Genomic DNA, 19,135 nt, shown 5'->3' with positions numbered 1-19,135 from the left:
ATTGACTATCATCTAACATCCTCAGAGAAGGCCTTCCTCAGAGAACCACAGTTGGTCCCCAATGGGAATACCATGTGAGTGGTTCAACCATTGCTCCAAACAAGACTACTTCTGGGAATACTCCAAGATGGTGCCTTGAAGACTGGTTCAGAATACAGTCACAGTCAAGACCATCTCCTTCCCTCTGCAGCCCCAAAGGCTGACTCATCACTTAGCTTGGGACTCAGGATTCAAAAGATGGACATTTTTCAGGGAACCCTGACCTTGACCGTATCCTCTAGAAACTGCAGGGCAGGCCCCGGCTGTTGCTGAACCCTGCACACGGCACTGAGTGATGAGCAGGGTCAGAGGCACCAAGGTGGATGAGGCTTCTCCAGTCACCGTCAGTGACAGTGTCGCCGTGACTGCTGTGACTGAAAGTGCCCACCTGAATTCCCTGAGGGGACGTTTCCTAGGCAATCACTTACAACGTCTTTCTTTAAAGGTTATTCTATGTTCAAAGTTCAGTGAACACGTCATCATGATTAATAGGAGGCAAGGACGCCACAGCGACATAAGTCAGCAGGATGGTCAAGAAAATCCTGAGGCCCCTGCTTATCCTGAGGTTGTATTAAAACGAAATTAACTCCAGAGGTCATGACAATCCTGTGGCAAAGGGAGAGAATTATTATTCTTTCTCCAAAGATGTCTTTCCCTGAGGCATGGTGGCAGACACCCCAGATTAAATTTTCATCAGCAGAGCTTGGGGTTCCATCAATCTTTCATTACTGCCTGCCTCACAGAATCCTCAATTGGATGGAATTAGGAAACAATCTCCTGCACGGAGACCCAGCAAATCACATCTAAAAAGAAGCAATGATGGGGAAGCAAAAATATAGGGAACTTCCAGATTAGCCAAAAAAAGCTAAAGGTTGGGGAGGGAGAGGAGCGGACGGATGGCTCAGGGGTTCTGAGTACGTGCTGCTTTTGCAGAGGACTTGGTAGAGCCCCAGCATCTACATCACGGGGCTCACAACTGCCTATGACTGTTGTTCCAGGAGATCGGATGCCTCTGGTCTTCACAGGCACTGCACACATGTACACATAGCCAGCCCCATATACATAATTTTTAAAAAATATTTTAAAAAACAATCAAACACACAAAAAAGTAACTGCCTCATTACTCATAAAAAAAAAAGCAACTGCCTCATAACTCCCTGTCATCTCAGGCAGACATGCCTACTTCCATTGGCCAATCCTACCTACTTATAAAGGAAGTCTCCTTGGCCCAAGTGTTGTTATGACCACTGTCTTAGTTAGGGTTTTACTGCTGTGAACAGATACTATGACCAAGGCAACTCTTAGAAGGACGACGTTTAATTGGGGCTGGATTACACTTCAGAGGTTCAGTCCCTTATCATCAAGGCAGGAAGCATGGCAGCATCCAGGCAGAAATGGGGCTGGAGAAGCTGAGAGTTCCACATCTTGTTCAGAGGCAGCTAGGAGAAGACTGGCTTCCAGGCAGCTAGGGCGAGGACCTTAAAGACCACACCCACAGTGATACAAGGCCACACCTCCTAATAGTGCCACTCCCTGAGCCAAGCATATACAAAACACCACAGCCACCATGATATACAATGCAAGTAAGGGCCGAAAGCAATAGAAATAAGTGATCAGGGGTTAAAGCAACCCTTTCCATCTATTAAAGGTGATTATCTCAAGTCATTTTGTCATAGTGATTGAAAGCTGACTGACACCCCAGCCCCAATATGCACACTGTGTGACACAGTATAGTATAGCTAAATAGAAGAATAGCCACAGTCACTCACTTAAAACAGCTCTCTCAAAAGGTCTATGCTGTAATTTGAACATGAAATGTCTTCCAAAGGCTCAGTGCTATGGTGTTGGTCTCCACCCTGGGCACCAGTAGGAGGTGATGGAACCTTTAAGAGTGGGGTCTAGTGGGAGGAAGAAAGGTCACTGGGGACATGCTCTTCTGGGGATATTGAGACCTGTCTCCTCATTACCCTCTTTGCTTCCTGGCCACACATTTCCACCATGAATACATAACTAAGTTGTAAAGACAACACACTCGAATAGTCACAGGCTAAAGCAAACCTTTCCTCTTTTTAAAAAGTGATTATCTTAGGTATTTTGTCATAGTCATGGAAAGCTGCCTGGCCCCTCCCTCCCCACATGTATTGGCTGGTTTTGTGTGTCAACGTGACACAGGCTGGAGTTATCACAGAGAAAGGAGTTTCAGTTGGGAAATGCCTCCATGTGATTCATCTGTGTGTGGGGCATTTTCTCAATTAGTGATCAAGTGGGGAGGGCCCCTTGTGGGTGCAACCATCTCTGGGCTGTATTCTTGGGTTCTACAAGAGAACAGGCTGAGCAAGCCAGGGGAAGCAAGCCGTAAAAAACATCCCTTCATGACCTCTGCATTAGCTCCTGCTTCCTGACCTGCTTGAGTTCCAGTCCTGACTTCCTTTGGTGATGAACAGCAATGTGGAAGTGTAAGCTGAATAAACCCTTTCTTCCCCAACTTGCTTCTTAGTCATGATGTTTGTGCAGGAATAGAAACCCTGACTAAGACACCACAACATAACAAGACTGTACAAGCTGCTGCTTCCTTTAGCCTGTGCTAACTCATTTTTCTCTGTAAGTAGCTTTATTGTATTTTATTTCTTTCCCCATGTATTTATATTTATTTATATTGCATCCTGACTGCAGCTACGCCCTTTTCTAGTCTTTCTTTCACACAGCTCCTCCCCACACCCTTCCTCTTCACTAATGAGGAGGAGGAGGAGGTCCCTGCTGGGTGTCACTCAGTCCCGGTACCTCAAGTCTAGGCACCAGGCACATCCTCTCCCATTGAGGCCTGACAAGGCTGCCCAGTTAGGGGAACAGGATTCACAGGCAGACAACAGAGTTGGGGTTTTCCACAAGACAACAATTGCTTAGAAACAGCCAATAATTTGGACAAAGACTGAAGAGCTAAAAGACCCTTGCTTCTCCAGTCCTTGCCAAGGAATTGCCACTGTGAGACAACTGCAGGAGCAAGGGCTTCCTGTGTGGTGTGCTCCTGGGGAGTGAGGGCTGACCTGTGGAACTGCCACTAATTCCTGTGGAGGGAGCATCTGCCAACACAGAGGCACCTGCTATAAAGGCACCGAGCACCCTGTCTGTATCTGTCCTGCTAATTCCTTTCTAAGTGGAAGCAGGGCCATTCGAAAAGCAGAAACAGCACCAGTTCTCTGAACAGAGAGGAAGAAGAATTGCAGCTGGTAACTCAAAGGCCATGGAAAGAACATTAAATTCTCATGAGTGCAGTCATTCCAAGACAGGGCTCTGACCTTTACGCTTCAGGGAACCTGGGAAAGAGGCTGGGGGATGCTGGAAGAGAGATCCCGAGGAGTTCCATGGAGCAGGACCGAGTCAGAGTAACTCCTTTCCTTAAAAAGGAATTATTCTCATGCGTTTGGTTATAGTGACAGCAAGCTGATCTATACCCCTCCCCCAAAATAGCAGACCGTGGGAGCAATGTGGTATAGCTAAATACGGTTTAGTCTGGAGCTGAAGGGTGAGTTTAAGGCCAGACTGAGCAGTGAAGTGATACAAGTCCCAGAAAGTAAAAAGTGGGGAGAGGGCTCAGGAGTAGGGTGTTTGCCTAACATGGTGGGGGTGGGGTCGGGGTGGGAGATGGAGGGCTAGGTTCAATATCTAGTGTTGGGAAAGAATGAGAGGGTCAGTGGGGGGTCATCTGGAGTTGTTTTTATTTTTCTTCCTAACTAAATAATTTCAGTATTGTCAAGAGCCAATCAAAACTGAGCAGCAGTGTTTGAAAAATAAAACAAAGCAGCAAAACCAGAAACAAGAACACGCACTATGTGTGGCAAGAAGCCTTTGAAAGCAACGGGAACCAAGGTCATTCCTAAAACCCACCGGAGATGACCTAGGAGAAAAGATTATTTGAGAACACCTGGCACGATCCTTTATTCCATATTCATGGGATAAGAATTTCCTGCGATCTAAACCATAGAGAATAACTAAGCCAAAGATAAATCATCAGACAGTTCAGGAATACTTTGTGATGACCGGGGATCTTACTACAATTAGTCACCATTACAGTCAGAAAAGGGACATATAAAGCATTTTCTCCAGGAGGAGAAGGTGTGCTGTACAAACCAAACACACACTCACAGTTTCACAGGGTACACCTTCAACCCGAGAAAGAATGCAGGACCAGTTGCTAAAACGCATGTGTACACATGCTGTTGACGGCTGTTGACGGCTGTTGACTATTAATTATGGGGAAGTTTTATCTTCATTAGGGCAGGCCCAATAGGGCCTCCACTTACGATCATTATTTACTGGATGCAATCAAATTTTTCTTAATAAACAACCCTCAGCAGTTTAGTGTGGCTGCTAATGTAAACCGATGAGTTTACAGCCCTGAGCTGCTTTCCTAGTGTGTGGATACATTTCCACGAAGGACACTGATACACATCCCTACCTCCACAGTCCACACAAAGGCTTGGTCCTCAACTCACAGAACTGCTGGGGAGAGAGGGGCCTTTAAGAGGAGGGCCTGGATGAAAGTGCTCTGGTTGGATAGGAACATGACTGATGGGGCACTCAGCCCCATTTCTTTCTTCCTTTGGTTTCCCAGCTGTGGTGAGGGAAATAGCTCCTTCTACAACACATTTTCCTCAAGATGTAGGGCCACCATACCGCAGTCCTAAAAGCCATGGTGCCAACTGACCACGGTGCCTTTTCCTTTAAAAAAAATTAATTACCTAAGACATTTTATCACACGAAGCTGAGTGACACAGAGTGTATTCCATTGTAGACTATAGTCCAAAGTCTCAGAGATGGAGGGTTCAGAGTGTGAAAAGGATCTGTCACCAGGTTTAACACAGTTTCCCAGGTGACTCTAGGACCAGTGGTTCTCAACCTTCCTGACGCTGCAACCCTTTAATACAGTTCCTTGTGTTTCGGTGACCCCCAGTCATAAAATTATTCCATATTGCTGCTTCATAAGTGTAATTTTGCTGATGTTATGAGTCATTATGTAAATATTTGTGGAGACAGAGGTTTGCCGAAGGGGCCACTATCCACGGTGTGTGAGGACCACTGCTTAGGTCGTTTACTATGGATATCTTACAGGCTACACCAACATGAAAGCTTCCCGTTAATGAGATCTGAAAGCCCCACAAGCCCAACTATCCCTTTCCCTCACAGGAGACATGACTGGATTGCCTTTGGCCAGTGGATACAGGATCTCGGCGCCCCATCCTAGAAGATGGGTTCATATCTGTCATTGGAAAAAAGCGGGGAGTCTCTGCTAAAGTTCTCTTAGGTTGAGTGATTGAGCTCACTTACGTTTGATACTTCTATTAAGAATAAGGAGAAAGTTGCTTCCATAGTGTAAAAATGCTGAGTTTAAAGTTTACAACAGGCTTTCCAGACAGGGAGGTGACATCCCTTCTACCTCCTGTTGGAATGGTGGCCTGGCAGGCTCATAGAGACCAAATGAGAAGTGGTCCTCTGGTCATCTCTCTTTGTGCCATCCACACCCCTGAGGATGCCCTCTTCCACACAGTGACGAGGACACCGCACACGCACATCACTCTTTGTGCTACTTTGGGGGATATACAACCTGTACAACTTCCTCACTGGCCTTCATCACTGTGATTAGAGGAGTCAAAGTGTGGCATGGCCAAGAAGGAGGAGGCAGCCCTGCAGTTCCAGGCAGTAAAGCAAACAGGTCCCCAGTGCAGAAGGCCAGGTTCCCTCCTTAAGCCCAGACTAAGCTTCAGTCAGAACTGAAACCCTACAAACAAACCCCACAGAGCCAACATCAGAGACAACTCCAACTCCTTACCCAGCCCATAAGGCTTTTCCCACTCCGCCCCAGAAGACAGTGGGTGGGGCGTCATCCTCTATTACCCCCAGATGACCTCTTCAGCCAAAGCAAGCCGACTACCCAAGAAGCTACAAAGAAACTGAACTCACTTGAAAGCCTTAAGAAAATCACTAGACCCAAGACACTTGCAGAAACTCCGAGGTTTCCCGGCTCAGTGGGGTGCAATGCTCTGCAGGGAAGGTCTGTGCCCTTTCCGTCTGGCACACGGACTTTCCTTACTCATCTTAACCACTTCAAGAAACACCCCCAAGAGATGCCATTTTCTCCGCCAGGAGGAATGCTACAAAAGAGAATGCGAAATGGCCTTGTTTTCCCGGGCAAAATGAAACACTGTTAATGTTTTATTCATACAATGTGAAAAACCCCTTTCCTTTGCAGCATTACAAATTGAATTTGCTCTTGTAAATTGCTGTTAAGAAAAAAAAAAAAAGACAGAGAATAAAAGGCAAAGGAACGTTAAATATATATTGGAAACACAAAGGCTCCTTCTTCCAGGGCATGAAAGCTCAGGGGACCAATGGGAAGAAACAGAACCTTTAAGCAGCAAACTTGCTTCCTTATGCACTGCCCCAAAAGGGATCAGGCTCAAAGACGCCCCCACGCCTACACAGAGGCATGTGGAGACCCTGACTGCCTACGGGGAGGCACCCCATCTAACCATCTAACTTAATTTGGTGGGGGTGAGGCTGTGAGGGGCTCTTTCTGCTCTGCAGGCCAACTGAACTCATCAGGGCTTGCAAGGGTTTCTTAGCCCCTATTTCCCCCGTGGTCCTTGAAGCTGGTGGAAGTCTGACTCTCTCCACTGCATCCCCAGTGCCTTGGAATGGGAGCCATGTAATTAGCGCATCTGCTAAGTGCATGCTGCTTTAAACAAATCAAAAGTAAACATTCATTAAGCACTTGCATGTTTCCACGGTTGTGCCAATTACTGTACACACTGGCTGGGGCGAGTGCACATGTGCTGTGGTCCCTGTCGCATCTTCATTTCTCAGGTGACAGGAGGTGCAAAGAGCTCACACAGTTCTGCCACCGAGAACCCAAATCACGTCCTCTCATACACACGTGGTGACTGAATTTATTTTAAAGAAATAGAGTAGACCAAAAAACCTTGCATCAGTAAGATCTAACCTCAAAAATACACCAAAACACCCGAATGCATGTTCCTAGTTATCTGAGTATATGACGATCTCCACTTTGGCTCTTGCTGTATGGATAGACATGGAGGCCAGAAATCAGGAAAGCAAGAGCTCTCGACCAAGGCTATGTGTTTTCACACAAGAGTAACGGCCATCTCAGAGTTCCTTTGAAAAGTAACTCACTGGTGAAGGTGAGAACTCGGCTGCTGCCAGACGAACCCCAGGTGTCTATGAGCGTCCTCTCCACTCACACAAAGCACCTGCCCCAGCTGTCAGGACTCCTCGCTCTGCTTAGATGGTGCAGAGACATGCCATGCTCTCAGGAAGGTTTAACCCAATCAGCAGCCAGAGGACTTTCTCACATCTGGTTCCAGCATAAAGGCTTATTCTTTTGCCTGTCAACTACTTAGCTATAATCGTTCCTTTCTGGTTTAGAATGTTCAACTGGTCAAAGACAATCAAATACTCTGGTGCTTATATACAGGAAGACTGTAGAAGACAAGGTAGACCCTCTCCTTATAAAGAAGGATGTGACTCAATTCCAAACAAACCAACCGGAATGTTTGGGAGAGCCAGTCCCTTGACACCTGTGATTTTTACTACTTTGGTAACATTTCTGTCCATTTTCAACAGCATGATACTTTAAGTGTCTCATAGTTTGACCCAAGATGCCAGAAGATGCCCCTGCACCTTGGGAATTGTCAAAAAATTGACAATAATGGAAGCATCAACTGCATGTAACAGTGTTACATTTTACAATGGGGTCCAGGTAAGACATTAGTGATAACAGCCGTTGAAGTTATCAGCTATGACATGGGCTTGAAAATCAGAACATCAGTGTCCTGTCACCTTCGCGAACAGAAGATTCAGAGTCCTTGTGGTAACTCGTTTTCAGTAGAATTTCATAGAAACATACATGGAATGTGACTGTTATAAGCAAACATTTCAAGTGTGTGTGTGTGTGTTTAATAACCAAATCCAAGCCCCAGATCCTCATTTGACTTAACAATTGAAGGCTCAGACTCGTGTGTGATCTTATCTTTTCAAACAAGCCCCTTATGGAGAGTCACCATTAGTGGCTGAAGTAGCCGGGATGCAGCCGAGAGCACCACAGATTACAAAAGAAACACAGAGAAGAGAGAAATAAAGAGGTGCGGATTGTCTGAGGAGTCGGGAACTTGGTACAAATGAGGGAGGAGAAGTATGGAGGCCCAAAGGCAGGAGTCAGAGCTGACAAGGGTTTGAAGGGCAGAGCCCGGAACAGAACCAAAAAGTCGGGGATACCTTGCGAGGCAGGGGAGCAAGGCGGAGACTTCACTCCCACAGGCCTTTGCTTCTCTAATCTGTCAAGTTTCACACTGAGGGAGGGGCTGTGAGCTCACGCTTGCTTCAGGGTTAGGCTTGACCAGCCCAAAGCACTCACCGGCCGTTGTCTCGGCCCACGCCCCACACGCGGATGCTCACGATGGGCTGGGAGTGTAACACGGAGCGGTCCATGGGGTCCACCAGGCTGAGCGTGTCGTTTTCCAGGATCAGGTACATGTCTTTGCCCTGCGAGTCAAGGAGAGAACACGGAGGACTCACACCTGACGTGTGCCAACCAGCCTGCTTTTCAGCTAGCTCTTTTAAACTACTTACACTTCTGGATCTAGACAAATTACTAGCAGGGATGTTGCAGAGAACCTTCCTTTGTGACCCCCCCCCCACACACACCCTCTGATAGTTCCTGAGAGATTCCCCCTCACTATTCTTCATGCCAAGCACACACTCCCCCCTTCCTTGGCCCACAGCCATGACCTCTGCACTCTTCCGCCCTGTGTCCATGGGATGTGACGAGCAAAGGGTGGGCATGGCTTTGCAGTGCTTCTCTGGACAGACGGCAGCTCACTTCCCTGTGCTTGCTTATTGAATGTTAAGTAGGTTCATGTGCTCTCTGCCCATACAGGCTGGGTCTAAGGGCAGGACTGCTAGCTTACGCAACTTCTCCCGCGCAATCCTCACGCACATTTTTAAGGAACTATTACCCATCTGCTGCACAGCTGAAAGGTACTCTCTCAAGAAGGCAACCCAGATGCTGCCACACTGAGGCCAGGGAAGCCTGCCTCAGTTGAACCATGAGGCCTCTTGGTGAAGCTCCAATCCCAAAGGGACGGATCAGATGCTCTTGGTACAATTTTTGAGAATGGTGTTAAAGGGTCTGTACTGGCTTGTTTTTGTGTGTCAACTTGACATAGGCTGGAGTTACCACAGAGAACAGGGAAGTGCCTCCATGAGATCCAGCTGTGGGGCATTTTTTCAATTAGTGATCAAGAGGGGAGGGCCCCTTTTGGGTGGTGCCATCCTTGGGCTGGTAGTCTTGGGTTCTGTATGAGAGCAAGCTGAGCAAGCCGGGGAAGCAAGCCGGGGAAGCAAGCCGTAAAAAACATTCCTTCATGGCCTCTGCATTAGCTCCTGCTTCCTGATCTGCTTGAGTTCCAGTCCTGACTTCCTTTAGTGATGAACAGCAGCATGGAAGTGTAAGCTCAATAAACCCTCCCCCCGCAACTTGCTTCTTGGTCATGATGTTTGTGCAGGAATAGAAACCCTGACTAAGACAGGGTCTTAGAATGACTGAGCTGTGCCACTTGGGGTGGCAGGGCAGGTAGACAGTGTCTCTGTCGGAGAGTATTTAGCTGGGATTCAGAGAGCTTTCCCTCGCGAGCAGATAAACCATTTGCAGATGAAATCACGAACAAAAATGTAACTTGCACAGACGCCTGTGGCCAAAGCATCCCCTCACAGCCTGAATGGTGGATTGCCTGCTGCCTCAAACCTATGGTATCTGCAAATGTCTGCCAACCATGTTACTATAAATCATAGCAAACTTTCTTGTAAACCCCCACCGAGAATGGGAAAGCTAGCATTTTGACTGAAGGAGAGCAAAAACTGTTAAATTTCTTGTTCAGAGATATGTTGTGAGATCACACTTCAGTGTCAGAGTCTGTCCTGGGTGACTGGATGGCCCCCGGGGAGAAGTGAGAAGTCTCAACAAGGGTTTTCTTGCAACAGAGAAAACTTTTCTTCCTCCTCGCACAGGATCAGCGAGTCTGGTTAGCAATGTAGTCCAGTCCCACAGCAAGGCTCTCCCTCGGGACAGACGAGGCCACGGGGAACCCGAGAACCTGCTTCTCATCATGATGTACTGCTGGGAGAACCTGGCAAAGGGGTTCCAAAGAGTCCACGCTGAAAGCCAGGTCTCCTACCCACACTCTGCTCAGGGGACATGCGCCGAGCACTACTAAAGGAGCTGACATGCGCAGAGCACTATTTAAGGTGCTGACATGCGCAGTGCACTATTGAAGGGCTGACATGCGCAGAGCACAATTGAAGGGCTGACATGCGCAGAGCACTATTGAAGGGCTGACATGCGCAGAGCACTATTGAAGGGCTGACATGCGCAGAGCACTATTGAAGGGCTGACATGCGCAGAGCACTATTGAAGGGCTGACTTGCACAGAGCACTATTGAAGGTGCTGTTGATACCCTCTGCAGGTCATGAAGCCTGAACACAGTCTTCCCTGTCTGATGTGTTCCTAACGCGAGTCTGCGGTGTTTTCTTCACTACCTTCTATTGGATATTATCTCTTATCATTTTGGTTGTGAGCCTAGGCTTTAATAGCTGAGCCATCTCTCCAGCCCTCAAGATATTATCTCAGCTAATAGTTCAAAGAAGACTCACTTTATTAAAAGTGAGACAACACGTAGGTAACAGTTCTAAGCTCATGTGTAATGACTGTCAGGTTCCAAAGCAAGAAGGGTCATTTGTCACCTTTTAGAGCAGGGGTGCAGGAGTAGGAATCACTGAGAGCCACGGGTAGTCTCCCAAAAAACTGTTAATAGATGGGCATTTCATTGTTCACATGTAAATGGGAAGGTTGCTTGGCCATGAGAGTCTGCTGATGGCTCTCTGAGAATTAGAGGGTCAGTCATTGAGAAATGTTCTTTCTGCGTGAATTCAGGAAAGTAGCTGCTGTCTTTCCACGCGTGACTCACCTCTCCCCAGATGCCTACGGTGTCCCGGATGTCGTTTTTGCAGTAGGAAAGCTGCCGGATGCAGTTGTTGACAGCGACACTGCTCTTCCCGGGGGCAAGGTCCTCCTCTGCCATCTCTACCCAGCCCAGAGAACGCACAGCGAAACACTGCAAGGCAAAGGCAGAAAGCAAACACGTGACTCATAGGCTGGGGTCAGTCTGCGTCCCATTACAAGAACCACACAGCAGCAGCGAGGTCTGCTCAGGGCTCCTTTGTCTCACTGTGGCTGACCTCCCAACTCAGCAGACGCTCTACTGTTGGAAGATGAAATTGTGACGATTTGTACTTTTGCTATTTTGAGAAACATAGGGATGATCTTCTTTGTCCAATAAATGTAGTGCTTCCAGACATTTTTTTCCCTTGAAGAGAGCAGAAGCAGGAGCATAATCACAGAGTTAATTAATTGGGCAAAAAGTTTTCTAAGGTCTCATGACCTGTGATAAGGCAGATTCCCCCCTTCCTCCCTTCCCTTCCCCTTCCTTCCTTCCTTCCTTCCTTCCTTCCTTCCTTCCTTCCTTCCTTCCTTCCTTCCTTCCTCCCTCCCTCCCTCCCTCCCTCCATCCCTCCCTCCCTCTCCTTCTCTGTTTCTATGGAAAGACCATGTTCTATGGTAACCCCATGAGATCTGGTATTATTAAGCTCCTAGGCAAAGAAAATAGAAGAGTGTGAAGTCCATGCATATTCTCCTTCCCTCTGGATGACAGTGAAGCAGTGACCAATGTCCAGAAAGGAAAGACGATGAAGGGAAGTGCTTTCAGGATAACACGCAGATCTGAGGTCCAACGGAAGCAACCAGCACCCAGTCCTGAAATGCTGGGGATCCCAGGGAGGGAGCTGTGGGTATCCTTTAAGCACAACTCCCACATTCACTCTTAACATTTAGAACTATTTTATTCCCCACCCTCCTGTTTAAAGTTCTACTGTTCACTGTTTCCCTTTAATGTAAAGAGCAGTATATGTGCTTATTTTCTGCTACTGGAGGAGAAAGATAAACACCAACCCAGCTACAAAACCTTCAGTCTACTGTGGTGACCTGACCACCAGACACACTGGTGCAGTAGTGGTCTAAGGGGTGTGGGGGCAACCAAGTGCTGTCTGATTGGACGCATGAGATGAAACCCATGCCTGACACTGCACAGGTGGCCAAGAACTTGAGACTAGATAGGCCAGGGACCTATGAGAAAATGAAATCCCCCTGCATCCATCCATCCATCTAACCACTCACCCACCCATGCATGCATGCATGCATCCATCCATCCACACACAGACCAAAGAATAAAGTATGTGCTTAATCCCAAGACATAAAACAACGTGCAGGACGGGCAATGCTCTTGATCTTGAGATTTTCTGTCCCCGGATGATCTGAATTACGTTTTCTCCTCTCTCCCCACACCCCAAGTTCTCCTTGAAGCTATGCACCCATCAAAGAGACCAGTCTCTAGGGCCCAGAGGGTAGACAGCCACATTCTTCCTTGAAAGCAAAGAGACTGGATCTCAAGGAGAAGTTGTCAAATTTCAAACGTAAATTTGACAATGCAATGAAGACTCATGACAACCTATCCCAACGTGACCAACATCAAGTCTGGTCTAAGCTTCTCCACACCAGCACCATGACCAGTGTCCCTTGCCCCACTTATCCCAATGGGACCAACATTAAGTCTGGTCTAACCTTCTCCACACCAGCACCAAGACCAGCGTCCCTTGCCTGAGTTGCCAATCACATTTCCTGGAGGGGAAAACTCAACAGAATGCCAAACACAGAAGCAACCCACCTTCATACCACTCAGATAGATGCTCTCAGCCTGGCGGGGAAGGCTGGGTACCGTCTACTCTGTTACCCAGTCAGCGTGTGCATGAGCAGCATCTATTACAAATAAATCCCAGAGGAAAGGCAGTCCTGGAGACAGTCTGGGGGACAGCTGTGGCAGAGCCCCTCACAGTTGTTCTGCGTGTGTGTGTGAGCTGCAGGGAGGCTTCAGGGAAGGGAAAGCACTTGTCTGCTGACTGGCCTTTCCCTCTCCTGGCTCTGCTTTCTCAGCTCCCAGACCAAACTCTCTCTCTCTGGTTGGCTAGTCAGAAACACCCAGGCACACATCACCAAACACCCTGTTTTAATCAAACCTGCGTCTAAGCTCACAGGCAGCGGGGCCCTACTATTTCTCCAGGGAGGCGGGGTAGTTCAAACACATCTCCTGCTGGTTCTCAGCACAGGCCTTGTTAGTAGAGTCACTGTCACAACCCACCCTCTGGCCTTGCCCTTTAGAGCTTGTCACTCCCCTCCTGCCTGCCTCTCCAAGAACTCACTTTAGCTGTGGATGATAATTACTTATACGGCACCCACTTACTTTATTTATTTATTTATTTGTTCTTACGTGTGGGTATGTGTGCGTGTGTGTCCATGTTCATGAACACATACAGATAGGACATGGCCTGGGGTTCTTTGCGTTTGGGGTACTATTCTCATGTATGTGCAGGCGCGTGTGTACAGAGGCGAGAGGTAAACGTTGGGTGTCTTCCTCCCTCTAGCTCCACCTTATTTTCTGAAACAGACTCTCTCACTGAGTCTAGAGCTCACCAAATCAGGATGGCTGGTCCCCAGCTCCTGTCTGCCCCAAAGACCATTCCTTTCTGAGGCTATCACAGGGTCCCTCTCCAGATGTCAGCATATAGACCAGAGGCTAAATTCACTACGGTTTTGATCAAGATAAATATGTATTTATTGTCGAACCCACCACTTTGGAGGGTAGAAGAGCATGGCTCTTAATTAACAATTGGGAAGATAAAAAGATACTGTCTACCCTTTGTTCCCTGAGTGGATTTCAACCTAAATAAACTCAGTTTTTTAAAAAAGGTATTTTTCTTGGCTTTAAAAAATGTAATCACCTAACTTACCACAGCACTTTCTGAATATCATTTTGTCATATCAATAAAGAAACGAAAGCCCAAACTATATCATCATCATCAGGAATTTATTTAAAATCACTTCCTTGCACAGTAACGCAGTTCTTTAGTTTCTGATCTAAAAAGCTTCACCACCATTCCGTGAGGTCAAAGCAAAATCCTATGGAGGAGCTACTGTGTTGCTGCAGCATAGATGGCTTCAGCCTGGGCCTTTCCAAGGAGGAGCAAAGAGCGTCAGCACTGCACGGTGCTGCCCCCACGTGGCCAGGACGCTTTAACGCAGTCATTATGTTACCTGACCTACCAAGATTGGCTCTTGGAAACAAAACTTAATTTGGAGTTGGGGGAAGAGTTGAAAAAAAAAAAAAGTGTGTGTGTGTGTCAAATCTCTGAGTTCGAGGCCAGACTGGTCTACAGAGAGAGTTCTAGGGTGGCCAGGGCTACATGGAAAAACTGTCTCAAGAAAATTAAAAAAAAAAATACAAATAAAATATTTATTCAAATCACTTGCCTTTTTAAATGTTTTGAAAATGAATTGAATATAAAAATATCAATATAATCATTTTAATGGCTGCTCGCTCATTCCTCACAGCTCTCGATGAAGACGGCAGTGAGCAAAGGTGGAAGGTCTTGATGGTGTGAGCAGAGGGATCTGGGTTCCAGCATGACTCCGCAGGACGCAGGGAGCCGCTGTGGCAAGTCACCTCAGGTGTCAGTTTCTTCATATGCGAGATGGGAGTAATAACGTTTCCCACTTTATAGTGCTAAAGCAATTGAATAAGCTGACGTTCTGCACACAGCGAGAACCAGTAAACGCTTAATTACGATCATTATTGTCAATAAATATTCTTTCCTACTAGTGGGTTTTAAGCATTTTCCTAGCTGAATGGATATTAGCATGTGGATACATAAAGTATGAGTATATGCTGTGTGTGTGTGTGTGTGTGTGTGTGTGTGTGTATTAGGGCACAGAAAAGAGAGCCCTTCCCCCTTCCCCAGAGTCTCTGTTGGGGCAGTTTTGGGAAGGGCCCAGGAATCAGCATTTCTAGCAGCTCCCCAGATGTTGCTGACCTGGAGCTGAGGCGCTGAGAACATCAACTGTGGAGGGGCAGCCCTGTTCTCTATCCAGAGTTACACCGTTCTATGGGTTCTCAGTGTAGATGCCTGGTTCAAACCCCAGGACTGCCACTTGTTGTTCCTGATCTTAGCCTTTCTTTTCCAGCATGTGAGCATGTGCATGTGTGAAGGCCAGAAGCCAACCTCGGGCTAGTCCTCAGGAACCATCCGCTCTGTTTTGTGAGGCGGCATCTCTCTTCTGGAACAGGGAATCACTGATGACACTTGGTAGCCAGTGAGCTCCTGGATGCATGGTCTCTGCTTCCTCAGTGCTGGGAACGGACACATGCGCTGCCACCATGCCCTGCACTGTCACCTGGCCCCACACTGAAACAATATCCAGTTTTTCACCTGGGTGCTGCAGTTTGGACTGAGTTCCTCATACCAGCACTTTACTGAGTGAGCCGTCTCTCAGCCCCGTGTGAGCTAATTCCGGGTCCACAGTCCAGGCTATCACAGTCTAATCAGCAGGGGCTCAGTCTCTGCAACCCTAAGTTTGCTGGGAAAATGATAACACGTAAGCTCAGAGCTGCCAGGAGACTCCAGAGGGACAAAGCGGGTGACATACTGTGGGACTCATCCCATGCTCACTTCCCCCTCTTCTCCAGGCTCCAGGACTCCCCCTCTCTAGGACTGATCATGTCTCCTTTACCCAGCGAGGTTCCAGGTCTCTGTCTTCTGTCTTCCTCTGACCAGAGATTGTTGACAGAACACCACAGATCTCCCCTGAACTACGAGGAGCGAGTAAAAGCGAGGCAGCCCGCATGTGCAGAAAGAGGACAGTGGCTAATGTCCACAAAGTGTCACCCTGGCTACAACATAGTGAGTCCTCTAAATGCTGGGGTTAAACGACTCTGGTACCAAAATAGATCTTATAAACCAAGGAGACTCACACAGCCAAGTTAAAATGTTAAAAGGTTAAATGTTGCCAAAAAAATCCCAAGACACTCATTTTCAGGAATGGCCATTTTAGCTTAATTACTGAGTAAATGACATCCACTGAGCACCAATTAGCTGCCGGAGACCTACACAGGTGAGTAAGGCTCATCCCCTACTCTCTCGAGGCTTCTAAAGAGGAGACACACAGTGAGAATCTATCCCATGCCAACTTGAGATGAGGGCGTACAACGGGCGCAAGCTACATTGGTTGGGAGCCCAGAGGTTTTTGATTCAGAATGAGTCACAGTGACCTAAATGGTGTTGGTGCCGTGTTGAGCTCGTAAGACAATGGATTCACTCACTCATAAGCATTTCTTAGGCTTACTGCATGCCAAGGAACAGGGAGGCCTCAATGAACACTCAAACCAAACACTCCACTGATCACTGAGGACTGGAGAGATGGCTCAACAGTTACGAACATCTGTTGCTATGGCAGAGAACCCGGGTTTGACTCCTAGCAACCACCTAGTGGGGCCCAACGATGCAGAGCTCTAGTTCCAAGGAGTCTAACACCCGTCTCTGACCTCTGTGGGCACCACACACACACACGCAGTGCACAGACACACTTCCAAGCAAAGCACTCATATACATAAAAAGAGTCTACAAGTGCACAGTCATTTGGGCTGCCACAGCAAGGGGCGCTTCGCCAACAGTCGCTATGACAACTGTACGGGGATGAGCAGTGGGCACAGTGGCCTGGGGCCCAAGGAGAACTGCTGAGGAAGGAAGCCAGTGTTTGCTCCGGGTCCGATGTGTCAGCGCCAGGGAACGCTCCCCATTATCCAGATGTGCTGATTCTCGGTCTGTTTTCCCACCTAGAGATGATCCATCCTTAAGGTCACACTGTGGGTGGCAAGGAGGGGAGATCTAGGAGGAGGTGTCATGCCTGTCCTCTGCAGAAGGCCACCCGGCTCTAGGCAAGTTCCACGGGTGAGTTTCAGGAAGTCCCAAGTTCCATATTGTGTGTATATCTTGGAAGGAAGGCAAAGTCCCGGCACCACTTTTTCAAGGACTATGGGTATATCAAGGGTTAAAAAGGGTTCCAAGCAAGTCTGGTAAGAGTGCCCACGGATCAAGATACCAACTCAAGTACGTGCACTGAGGGATGGGGGTGGGGAGGGCATGCCTGTGATCACAGCACTTGAGAGGCAGAGGCAGGAGGATCTGGGGTTCAAGGCCAAGCCAGGCTACCTGAGATCTTGTCTCAAAACACTGGAGGGATGCCTGGCGTGGTGGTGCACACCTTTGATCCCAGCACTCAGCAGGCTGAGGCAGATGGATCTCTGTGGATTTGAGGCTAGCTTGGTTTACAGAGTGAGTTCTAGGACAGCCAGAGCTACATAGTAAGATGCTGCTAAAACAACAACAACAACAACAAAACAATAACAAAAAACAAAACCCCAAAAACAAACACACACACACACACACACACACAATATCACAGGCACCACCACCAAAACCAAACCAAAACAATAACAACAAACCATGCCATAGGGAAAACAAAAAATGTCCCCAGCTGGTATCTAGGAAAATAGTTAAGTGGCTTTGCCGAAAGAGAGGCTAGAAACTTAGGAGTATGCAGAGGAGATGACACCGGAAGTAGACACTAAGAAGGAGCCACCTCACCTGTGGGGGACCTAGCTAGAGGTGCAGGTGCATCCCAGAGTTGGATACAGGAACAGTGTTCAATACAACCCCACACAAGCAAAACAACCTGTCTGACACCTCATCAATAGCCCCACACAAGGGGCAGGCTGTGCTGACAGGAATTAAAACCCTCATTCTCCCATGCAGGTGCTTGGCAGGGAAGGGTGAACATGCAAAAGCTTCCAGGCGTTAGAGAGACGTAGCCTCGGGCTTCAGGGATGACCGGTGGATGGCCACAGTCCACAGGTTCAAGTCTGTATTGCTGGATCCCAAGAGGATGGTTATCCTGGCTCCTGACCTCATCATAGAGATCAGTCTTCTGGACTCACGAGAGATCAGTCCTCAGTTCATAAGGTCAGAGTCAGGTGGAAAGGAGTGTATCCGTATGAATATGAAGGGCTTTTAAAAGATCCACCTAGCTCAAAGAGGACCAGAGCAATGCCCAGCTAAAGTATATCCGTTCTATTCGATCTTCTCGGTTCTGGGATGCTTTCTCAAGAGTTAAGAAAGTGGGGGATGGGGTAGAATAGAATCATCCTCTGGCCGGTCATGATTGCGCACACCTGTAACCCCAGCACTTGACCCAGGGGGATTACAAGTCCAAGATCAGCCTGAGCGACTCAGTGACTCCTTGTCTTAAACAATACAATAAATCCAACCAGCACTTTGCTTTGTTTTCATGCCTTCACTGAGAGACTGCAGCGGCTCCTGTTTCTATTCTGTGCCAGGTCTTTTGATTGTCTAGGAAACAAAAGGCCTTAACACAACACAACACAACACAACACAACCTTCACAACACCGCCTGAAATGGCGCCCGCAGTTCAAGTTCAAATCCCCTGGCGGGATGTGGCCTCTATGGTCGGGATGCCATTAGCCAATGGTGGTAGTTCCTCCAGGCAGGGATAAATGCAGACCACTGTCACCACGGACACGCTCCTGAATGAAATCAGGCTTTGTGACTGCTTGGAGACAGCAAAATGCTTTCTAGCTCCAGGACATTGTGGGTTCTGTGGGGACAGGTGTCTGGGGGCTCCCTTGAGTGGAGTTTGACCCAGTTTCCCTCTCGAAGGGAAAAAGTCATTGGCCTGGTGAATTATTCATCCACCATGGCAGTGACCTTGGCCGGGGAGGCCCCACAACGCATTCAGCACCAGCCTCAGCAAATGTATCAACTGCTTCTGCTGCCTCTGCAGACTGTCCGCAATGTTACGAGCACTCAGGCAGAAAACACCACTCAGGGTTTTCTGACACTGGGCCCAGTAGGGCCATTTATTTAAGATTTCTTCTTCCTGTTTCTCAGAGCCAGATAGTCCTATTGTAGCCCTATTGTGAAAGTTTACTTCACTCGTATTTTCCAGGCCCATCTATGCAGGTTGTATTCACGAAGCACTTAAGTTGTGCCCCTCCGTAAGGGGT

General features: G+C 47.9%; 1 protein-coding gene across 11 annotated transcripts in view; it reads right to left on the bottom strand.

Annotated features, from left to right (window-relative positions):
- Positions 1-19,135, bottom strand: part of Apbb2 (amyloid beta precursor protein binding family B member 2) — a 314,642-nt gene that overhangs the window by 53,814 nt on the left and 241,693 nt on the right. For all 11 annotated transcript variants that reach the window (XM_052199529.1, XM_052199528.1, XM_052199523.1 and 8 more), the window contains 2 exons: positions 11,077-11,223; positions 8,468-8,595 (listed from right to left, as the gene is read on the bottom strand). In XM_052199529.1, the coding sequence (XP_052055489.1) occupies positions 8,468-8,595; positions 11,077-11,223 (275 nt within the window). The remainder of the gene's footprint in view (positions 1-8,467; positions 8,596-11,076; positions 11,224-19,135) is intronic.

This window comes from Apodemus sylvaticus, chromosome 11 (assembly GCF_947179515.1).
Source record: "Apodemus sylvaticus chromosome 11, mApoSyl1.1, whole genome shotgun sequence".
NCBI lineage: Eukaryota > Metazoa > Chordata > Mammalia > Rodentia > Muridae > Apodemus > Apodemus sylvaticus.
This window is presented reverse-complemented; position numbering and strand designations above follow the sequence as displayed.